The 11,167-nt window shown below is 33.6% G+C and overlaps 1 protein-coding gene across 1 annotated transcript; it reads right to left on the reverse strand.

The window, feature by feature from the left end:
* Positions 1–271: 271 nt before the first annotated feature.
* LOC123546776 (leucine-rich repeat and fibronectin type-III domain-containing protein 2-like) lies at positions 272–10,247 on the reverse strand. The gene has a single exon (XM_045333323.2). The coding sequence runs from the start codon at positions 9,900–9,902 to the stop codon at positions 8,355–8,357; it is 1,548 nt and encodes a 515-aa protein (XP_045189258.1). The 5' UTR covers positions 9,903–10,247; the 3' UTR covers positions 272–8,354.
* Between the last annotated feature and the right edge of the window lie 920 nt (positions 10,248–11,167).

An 11,167-nucleotide genomic window follows, 5' to 3' on the forward strand; every position in this document is an offset into this window, starting at 1 on the left:
GACACTTACACACACTTATTCAACCCTACCCCATCCCCCACTCCCCACCCCCTCCACCAGGAATCAGAAGTGTTTTGGACTGGAGATTTGGGTCGCATGACTTATGACTTTTTGTCAATACGTCAGGGAGAACAATGCCTTGTCCAGTGATCGAACTTTGGACCTCCTAGTGAAGTGGTCTTTTTAGCGTACAACTGTGCTCTTTGCAAACACATAAAGGAAGTTTTCAATCAACTGCTTCACTCATTGCTGCATGAAAAAAAAGCATAGATTGTTTTGAAATATATTTTATTCATTTCATAAAAACATAACAATACATAAATGAGAAACGGTTTCCATAGTAACGTTTATACTTGATTGACACTTTCACACAGACGAATAACTAATATATAGATTTTATCAGATTACAATTTTCCACCTTAAAAAAAACAGAAAAGGTTTTGATCTGTCAAAATTCCATGTCAAATGTTATTTTAATGACACACAATGAAATGTTCGCACAGATGATTCAAATATCCATGAAAAACCGCAGTATGTAGTTGCATGCTTCATTTACAATGAAAATAATACCAGAAACTGCAAAATAATCATCTAGATACCTTATCAATAAAAAAAACTGAATTGTTAAAATGATTATATATTTGAAAGTTCAATTATATTAATCTTATCAAAATACGATTCAAAGCGAAAACGTTCACTTCGACTTAACTTGAAGGTAATCAGAAATTGCAAAATCATCATCTACTAGTATGCCTTTATAATGAACAATATATAGTAAAATAAACTGAAATAATTACATCGTATTCCAACAAAATAATTTTAAAAAATCGAGACAGCAAATGCCATACTAAAAATGAAAGAAAACTTGTAAAGTATCATTGTTACAGGACTACTTAATTGATAAATTCTACACGTACTCGTACGTGCAAACATACAAAAATCCCAATTTGTTTTATATTATACATGTACATGTTGAACAGCAAATAGATAAATAACATAAATTACATTCATTATGGGTTTTGTAGCATTTTTTCAATGAACCATAGACGTAGAGTATTTTTATATATATTTACAGTTGAATCCAAGAACTGCTTTCAGTAGGTCAACTTATATATGTTTACTGTGGTAAAATATCCGAACAAAATTGAACTGTGACACTAAACAGATGTGTGTCCTATAAAAAAAAAACCTTAAATGTCGTGCGAAAATACATATATAACAACTGTAAATGTACAATAAAATGCCATAATCATACTTGTATCAAGTCATATTCTCCAGGGCAAAAGTTATGTCGACAATTACGAACCTAATATACAGTGTAAAATACTGAATACAAATAACTGCATCATTCAGTTGTGAACTGATGCATTCATATTAATAAATAAAACGTTTTAAAACTGAGTTGCAATAGTCTTGTTAGATTGATTCTGCGCCAAGAAAAAGTATGCATGCGCATTTCAACTCCTTTGAAAGTAAATTGCTTTATTATTTTCAAAATTAGAGATAATTACAATAAAGCAATTACGAAAATGCTCCTGTGTGCAGATGACCTAGATGACTAACAACTGTGCACAATCACCTTAATAAATCAGCGATCGATGCAGTTAATGTATTGCAACACCTGGCACAGTACCATACATTTATTAATCATCTAGATGTTGTCTACCTCAAAATCGATGGAAACTGTAGTATTTTCTTTGGTTGTATTTATAGTTCCTGCTTTCAATTATTTCGGAATTTAAATGTAATCGATATAAGAAACATCTGAATTGCAAAAACATTCCACTTTCCCACCGATATTTGATACTTAAAGTTCATGAAAATATGCTAGAAAACAAAAACAGTGTATGCTGATATGCTTTAACATAGGTAGGAGTATATCAAAACTGAGAGTCTTTATTCATACAAACTGATAAGCAACTGGCTTTATCTTTATTCTTAGACGGTAGAGAAAGTTAAAAAAAAAAAGCAAACTGCCGGTTTCAAAATAAGAACATGGCGGATTTTCACAAGAAGAATCCTACACGCACAAAACGCAATGAAGTTCCAAGTAATTCATGATATAAGCAATTTACCTTATGCGCCGTCCAAGTTTTTGCAATCTGACATTTTGATATAAAAACGAGATATTTTTAACTTAAAACTCAGATATTACGTTTGCCATTAAGTTCGATATATATAATGTTCGGTGCAAGATATTTAAACTCGAATCACGATGCATGTTTTGAACCTACGTTCCCTTGAACAAAAAAAAAAACAAAAAAGCACGAGCAGTCATATACAGTATCAACCTAAGATCTTAATAACCCTGCAAAACTTTTCAATTGAAATGCCCTGAAAAAACAGTATAATGAGTTTTATCGTATCAAAAATAAATAATAACTCACACAATATTTAAGGAAACTTGACTGTTTTAGATTTAAAACACGGTTGGGTGCTTGGCACCTATTCAAATCGACTGAGCTTTGAGTATCGCATTTGAGAGTTTTTAAATAGTTTGATATTACGAATTGTTTTGTCCTTATTTTTTAGTAAAGAATATGAAGTGGACAAGTTACCCACGGTTTTAAACATTATGTTTAATATGCTATTACAGATATTATCAAGAATTGCTTAAAATTCCGTCTGTCTCTATCTCGAAGTATTTTTAGATGTCTCGAGCGATTTTAATCCGTTTTAAAAGACGAAAACTCATAAAATGAAATAAATTCAGCATACACTCGACAGATATACAATTTAATGAATTATGATAGTGCTTTCAAACAATTTCATAATATATGCATGAATTACACAAATATGATAACACGTTTGAGCCGCGCCATGAAAGAAACAACATAGTGGCTTTGCGACCAGCATGGATCCAGACCAGCCGCGCAGTCTGGTCAGAATCTATGCTGTTCGCTTTCATACTCTATTGCAATTAGAGAAAACGTTAGTGAACTGCATGGATCCTGACCAGACTGCGCGGTTGCGCAGACTGCCCTGGATCCATGCCGGTCGCAAAGCCATTATGTTGGTTTTCTCATGGTGCGGCTCGTTTAAACATTATGAATTACGATTTGCACATTTTCCCAGCAAGATGAATAATAATGTTTAAAGTACAATCAGTAATAATGTAGAATTATGTAACTATATAACAATGTTACCTATACAGATAAACATAACACGTTTCCCATGAAATACATTCCATGGAACCAGTAAAGTAGCAATTAATTATTCATAACATGTCGTTAATTACCCTAATTATCAATAAGCCCGTGACACCCATAAATTAACCAGGAGTCGAGTTTTTCCTCAAGAGAAAGCATACTGCATAAAAGAAAGCGAGTTCGTCATGATTTAATAAAATTTCAGATTTACAGACGGTCAGTAAAAATTTATCACCAGTCTATTAAACGCGACCACTCGTGGCTTTTAAGAAAGCGACATATGTTCTTTTACAATGCAGCAACATCATAAGCGACTTTGCAAATATTTTCTTTTCAATCTTCTAACAGTTTCGATATATCTCAGTTTACACATGCAAAAGTGCATTTCTTTTTTTTTGGCAGTCAGACAGCTTTTTCTTAGAACTTTTTTGACTGCGCTTCGTATTTCGTTCATTAGCATCTTTAAATAGTACAATAATGACGACTTCACAATGGCAGCACTTAGAGAACCTTACACTAAACGTATTATCTTCAAATATAGAGACGTATAGAGAAATGTCATTATCTCTGTAAATTAAATAATGATTTTTCCTGGTCGCGTTTTCTCGCGAGTTTAACAAAGGGTAAAAGCCCAAGGCAGCTAGGACCAATTAGAGGTTGACAAGAATAACGTTACTATGGCAACCGTTTGTGCTGTATTCAGATTTATGAGAAAAATGGACAAGAGTCGCTTCAGAAGCGCAAAATTTTCACAATTTCTCACAAAGAATCGCTGATTTTCTTTGTGTCTACATAAAAAAATGTCGATGAGAAAAAATGTAAAACAATCTATGTATGTGAAACTATCAACATTATGTGAGACACATAGATAAATAGAATTGCACTAAAAATGTCTGGGAAACATCTATATACATATAAACATACATATATGAACAATACAATACTTTTAATCTGTAACAATATAGCGCACGTGAGACTTGTGCGATAAATATTTAATGAAAACACAAAAATGAAAAACAAGTACATGTAAATCGGAAAAAAGAATACTATAATGCTGTCATCTGGAGTTCTATAAAAAATGCAAAAGGGAGACGGTTATTGGCCTCTTCCCATTCAGAGGAGATGAAATTCATATAGTATTCTGGTCGAGTCTATACTTTGAAGAAACGTGATGTAACGCCATTGTAGCGTAAAACGTGTACACGTTTCATAGGTATTGTTCCTACTGTCTTAAATTCTTGTTTGATCAACATTAACAAGTTGCAATACATTGACAACGTCATGTTTTATGTGTTGTATGTAATGAATGTAACGAGTGTAACACAGTGTATGCGTCCTCGGTGTAACAACTCACTCGCAAGCAAGTAAATCTAGCAGAGACAATGACCGCTGTTTAGTGTAAATGGGTGTTTTACAAATCATTTTAAACTTTTTCCCAAGGTATTTTAACAATACGGACTTTCAATTAATGTGATTTCAAAACGGAAAACGTTCGTCTTTAACTGTCAAATTAGGTCTAGTCTGGTGCGTGCTTACATTTTTGTTTATATGATGTAGGTCTTTGTTCTTACAAGATGTAAATGCTGCAACTTTAACTGATATACTTTCAAAGCTTTTATTCTAAAATTGATTACACGCGATTGTATACGCAATTATTTTGTCTGTCTGTCTAACTACTCACATTTTTATTTAAAAACAGATAAATGGCACCCGTTTGTTATAAAGAAATTAATTGAATGCAATTGGCATCGCTGTTGGAGAGGGCGTAGGCAGAATTGTTCATTACGAATCCATTATGAAGCTTAGAACTGAATTGATTCTTTTAATTCTCATGGCGGTAATTGTGGCAAAAATATCAGTCTGTATGGATTCCACATGCATAACAGTTACATTATGGCATCATTTTGCACAAGCTGTTGAATTATAACGGATTATATTTTGCGCTGATAAAACCTTCCGATAACTTCTGTTTTCAGTATGGCGCCAATATTGATAGTTATGAGTGTGTGTTTTTTCAAAAAGAAATTCTGATTAATGATTTAAAACAATAGACAATATGGTACCGTATTATATTAAATACAAGGATCAGTCGCACTTTATCATGTTTTAAGATCCGCTTTTGTTTTTACAACGACACCTTTTTGTCCACAAAAACTGCAAATTTGAGAATCTGTTATGAAAACAAACGATAGTATATTTCCAAGCCAGCAGACGATACGGTGCCAATATTTATGAAGATGTTAAAAATCTCAAGATGAACAGTTACTGTGTAACATTCTTTCTCTTCAAGAGGATTATAAATAGATAATGGAACGCTGTATATAAACAGTACTCAGATATACCTAACTGTCTAAACAAATCTTCCCCTTGTACTGATGTCAAATTATCCCAATGCAGATAACCTATAGATAATCAAATCTGTCTTAGAAAACAAAAAAAATCTTAGGTAAGATAGGTAAATTCTTGCTGTTTCTGACCTTGATTTATTAAAGTCGAGATAAGGCATAGCCGTAATATCCCCAACAGCGGTATAACATAGAGATAATGTAGTAATATAGTGAAAAAAATATGTGAAAACTGGAAAGAATATTGAAATTCGGCGACGGAATATACAGGCTGTCTTTGAACATCCAATATAACTCCCGAGACCTTTCAAATTATATATTTTATCCATTTTCTTCTCAAAATGAATTTTAAAAAAGTGAAAAAATATCGATTAAAAATAATTATCCCCACTATTTGTATCTGAACTGAAGCTCCCTAAGCAATGTCAGTTTGCATGTGCTGAAATTTGCACCGGCTTTATAAGACCTATGCCCTCTACAAACATTTTCTTGCCCAGTCCAGGAGCAAATATAAAAACTTTCTTCGCTATTAAAATCAGTTTATGTTGCCATGAAAAAAAACCCCATGAAATTGAACTTCCTTTCAATGTTACTGGCGGCTAGGATTTATATCATGTGGTCTAATGCTCTAAACATATGCATTCATGTAAATTAAAACAACAGGCCAGCTTGTAATTTGAGTTTACTGGCCTAGAGGCACATGTTTAATTAAGTTTTATGAAGAATATATTCATGTATTATTCAAAGCGCTGAATTTTTAAGTCTGAATTTACAAATAAAATTTGTTTATTGTCTAAATCAGGAAACTAGAATTTAGTGAAAATTTGCTATCATTGTTTGTATGTTCATTGTCCAGATCTGTGCAAAAGAAAATAAAAGTCCATGTATTTACTTACTGAATCGAGAATGTAATATAACTATAGTAACAGCTGTTATTTATTTGCATATAAAGTTTGGCGTAAAAACGGTCATAGGGCAAAATGACACATTTTGTCAGTCAAGAAAATGTAGTAAAACCTACAGCAGTACGTTCATAAACATTGAAAGTACTTGGTCAGAATGACATTGTTTCTAAATCGGGATAATCATAAATCTGTATTTAATGTAAGATTTACATGCAGCATCACAATAAAACTGTCGAAGGTGGTGAACCCAAACTCATGAATAATTAATTAAGTGAATGGGTCACTTGGTTCAATAAATGTACATGTATACATGTACTTTCACACGGAAAACCTTTAGATTTTTTTTGAGTTTCACTTTTTAAGGAAATGTGTTTTCGGTGACTTTAGCTAACAGTAATTTCTTAAGGAGCGTTTTAAGACGTTAAAAATACATTTCTCCCTCTAATTACAGAGTTTTTAAAGAACATATTTTAAAAGAATTATACAAATTACAAAGCCCCTGAGGGAATGATCGATTTTGCTTTCTTTTGTAAGCAGTAATTAAAGTTTTTGAAGCGCTGACATACAGACTAGTCTTTGATGTTTCAATTAGTGACGGTTTTTGGTTGGTTATTGTTAAAAAGCGATAAGAAAAAATAAAAATGTTGTTGTTGAGATATCAATTAGTTCGGAATTAAATGGTTTCTTTCTATCTTCAATACATCTAGTGTATCAGTTACTAAATGACCTTAAGGTATTTCAACTGTCAAAAATGTAGAAATCATTAAATTGCCTGACAATCTATATACTTGTTCACAATAAATTTACGAAAAAAATGTCTGAATTTATGATAAACACGGTTGACACTGACAATAAATATATTTTTCAGACTGGTTTAAACGAAAGTTTTACTCAAGAATGTGTGGTTGGAGTTAACAAAAACTAAGCTAATACGCAGATGTATTAAGCAAACTGTAATAGGTTGAAATTTAAACTCTTTTTTTTTTTGAAAAGTAAACATTTACATGTAACGGATCATTACTTATCCCCGTCTAATGCAATTAAATTTAAAGATCCATGACTTGAAACGTGTTTCGAATTAATCTAAGTCTTGCCTGTCAGAAATATTTTCAAATTATAGCTTGAAGGCTTTTGGAGAATGGTAGCTTTATTTGATAATTATTCACTAAAATATATAACTTAAAGCGAATGCGACGTCTTAAGGTGTCAGAAATTTCACTAAAAAGGCGTTAAACTTAACACGCAATTCTAATTTTACAGCTGGAGAGTACAATCGATCTTATTATCGCACCCTATACTCTTCGACCCTACTATGCTAATAATTACTTTCACGAATTACAATTGTCCGGCATTTAGCACTAACACAGGGCGACAAACAATTGTCGTATATTCACCTGTTCAAGTTGTTAGGTTTTTACTTTCGCCACATTCCTGCGCATTTTGGTAATCAATTTTTTCATGTCCACTCTTTCTTTTTTCCGCTATCTAAACGATCTAAATGATTTGTGTCAAGAAAATACCTCTTTGCCACAGGTTGGGTAAGACCCTGCAGCTCTGTCATCACTTCTACGCTGAATATAAACATTCCTTTGTTGGTTTTATTTGATAATCCACTCATACGTAAACCATATCAAAGAGAGCCCGTATTGTTAAACTCCGTGGGTATTTTAAAGCAGCACATTTTCTTTATAATCCAACCGAAGCCTCTTTACTCCTAATAATAGGGTATTTTATCACTGCACCGATTTTATTCCATTCGAGCTAATTTGGCAACAAGATATTGCGTTACCACCCCGAAGAAATTTTAAACGATTTCCTTTAAGGTAATGATTTGAAAATAGATTCATTTGAATCTTTTCTTTATGTGTTAAAACCTTAAGTTTAGACAGGTGCGCTTTGAGCCGAAGGAGATGATTACACTTTTTTAATTTTCACAACCGTCACTAAGCCCAGTACTAAACATGAATATCAAATTTTCGTCTTTCTAACATAGTATGTTCAACCTCATCAAGTTCGTTACGACTTGGTGGCCCTTTTCTCAAATCTGGGGTTGTTATGCCATTTTGGTGGGTGCTTGGGTACCCTGATTTTCTTTGGTGTCTGTAAAAAACATGGAACACAATAATACACAACAGGAGTGTTATCAAAAATGTCCCGACGACGGCGCCGACAATATCGCCGGCGGTAAATTGCACCCCAGTTTTACTTGTCTCTTGCGTCACCGCCTGCATGTCATTCGCGGTTACTTTACTAGAATTAGTATTTACATGAGAAACTTTTGTTTCTGTTTTAACATCGTTATATTTTTTCTTGTGATCACCTTTGTCTATCAAATTTATTTCTTTAACATCAGCTGATATGTCGTTCATTGCGACCTCAGACTGATCAACGTCTGTTTGATATTCTGGCACCGACGGCCATGCGACATTAATAGAGAAGGTAACGTTTCCGGCGGGATTATTAGCAACACACTCATATCTGTTTTTAGAGTTGGGTTCCGGTGGAGTAACATACATAACACCTTCCATATCTTTTGTTATATCTTCAGATTTGGGAATAAACACTTCAGAATCTCCGTCGGGCTTCATCCAGTAAATCGTCGGCACCGGATCACCGCTTGCTAGACAAGTCATTTTACCGACATTGTGTTCGAAAATAACATCGACATTTTTAAACACTGGAAGCTGACATTTGAAATCATCTTCTTGTAACTGATTGAAGAGTTTCCCCCTCAGTCTTACTGGGGACCTACACGACGGCGGTGACCCTCCCTCAAATATTCTCGAGTTGGAGAGGTAGAACTCATTCAACCACCTGGCCTCGCAGTTACAGTGAAGAGGGTTATTACCGATCCTCAAGTGGCTTAAAGTTTTGAATAGGAATAACCAAAGGGAATTAAACCGCTCGAATTTATTCCCATCGAGCCACAATGTTTTCAATGTTCCATTCATGGGACGAAGAACTTCAAGCGACAGTTTATCCAGTCCGTTGTTTTGCATGTAGAGGCCTGTGGACTTTAGTCCTCCAAAAGCTCTTGTAGAGATCGAGACTCCAGGATTGTCATTGAGAAATAAATGATCTAAAGTCAAGTCCCTAAAAGTGTAGTCATAGATCGTCTTGAGTTTATTTTTACCAATGTCTAGCCATTTTAATTTTTTGTTGTCAATAAAAGTATCAACTTGAATATACTCGATGCCACAACCTGTTAGATATAACTGTTGCAAATCTCTGTATCTTGTAAAATTCTCTTTACTTATAACTGGGTTAGAAAATGTATTGTCATTGAGGTTCAACTGAATAGAATCTGATGGTATTCCGCTTGGAATAAAAAGCAATTCCTTCCTTGGGCAATACACAGTTCTTGTTAAGGACGGACAAAAGCACACAGCTGGACAGGTAGAGGCTGTGGCCCCGAATCCATGTAATCCGAAAAGAATCAAAATAATCGACAAACTCCAACAATTCATTGTAAATATTCCACACATATACACGCCTGGTATCATAGTTAAAGTATTATTTCCACAACATCACATCTTGTATCAAATTGCTATACTTTCCATAAGTCCCGTTTAATTTTAACTTATATCAATGTTTAACCTGCTTCGTGTAATAAGCAGGTAGACCTGTTCGTTAAATCCATTTTCTCACTAAATAAATCAAACACAAATAATAATGTACAAATATTAACTTTCTATTTTCTCTCATCGACCAGCATTCATGTACTCTCCGCACTATAAACATTCGTCTACTGATTACTATTGGCGAGAAACGTAGTGATGCGCGCGCCGCCTAGTGCGCAACATCAATACTATCGGTTAAAGCGAAAGAATTAATAATTTCTTCGGGCTAATAAATCGAGCGTACCTTCAGCCCTACATACGATAAATCATGGAATATGAAATTATGTATAATCATCTTTATTATGTCGTTACGAGAAGTATAATTTGCACAACAATTATGCTGTTACAAATATTTACAAAATTGCATAAACTACCGTAATACTCTTATCATTACCAGATATTCAAGTAGCTTCGCTAGTTATACGAGTTTGCTTACCGTCAAAAGAATGATAAAGGAAAATGTAAACATTGTAATTTATTTGAATAAATAAAACCTCAATAAAATTACGTAAATCTCTGGCTGAAGATTAATTTGCTTTGCTCTAAATTTTCGTTTAAAACGGCTACGAGTAAATATTGTTCTTCAACTTTCAATCCATTTTATCAATTGAGAGACATCCTGATCTGGAAGATAATTTCGTTTGACAAGTGATTTTAAGTTTACAAGAAGGAAAAGGGAAGATAATTACAGATATTTCTTCTTTAAACGGGCAAGTAAGACTGCCATTCTTAAGGTTTACTGTTAGGTTAGATATATTAAGGCAATTTTTCGTTGTATTTCAAGTTCTTATAACGGACCTTTTTGCTAAACTGTTCTTTTTTCTTTTATTTTTTTTTATCTAGTTACCATAATTATAGATATTTCAGAATGCTCGCAAACTGTATGGAATGTGATGCCTTTGAATTCACAAAGAAGCTTTATTTATCTCAGTGTGATACTGATTTAATGCTATAAAATAATCGGTATACCACAGATAGCTCCGTGGACATGATTCTACCACACCTGGGAGTAGAGGTTCCGATTTATAATCTAATGAATTTAATAAGTTACAAAAACTCTAGGATTATCCCATAAGTCCCCGTTCATAAGCCGATTACCACACATCTTTATTTTCGCGCGAAACAGTTGGATCCTGATTTTCCGCACG

Source organism: Mercenaria mercenaria, chromosome 9 (assembly GCF_021730395.1).
Source record: "Mercenaria mercenaria strain notata chromosome 9, MADL_Memer_1, whole genome shotgun sequence".
Taxonomy (NCBI): Eukaryota; Metazoa; Mollusca; class Bivalvia; order Venerida; family Veneridae; genus Mercenaria; species Mercenaria mercenaria.

Coding starts and splice junctions, on each gene's coding strand:
- LOC123546776 (XM_045333323.2), bottom strand. CDS start 9,902: ATGATACCAGGCGTGTATATGTGTGGAATATTTACAATGAATTGTTGG.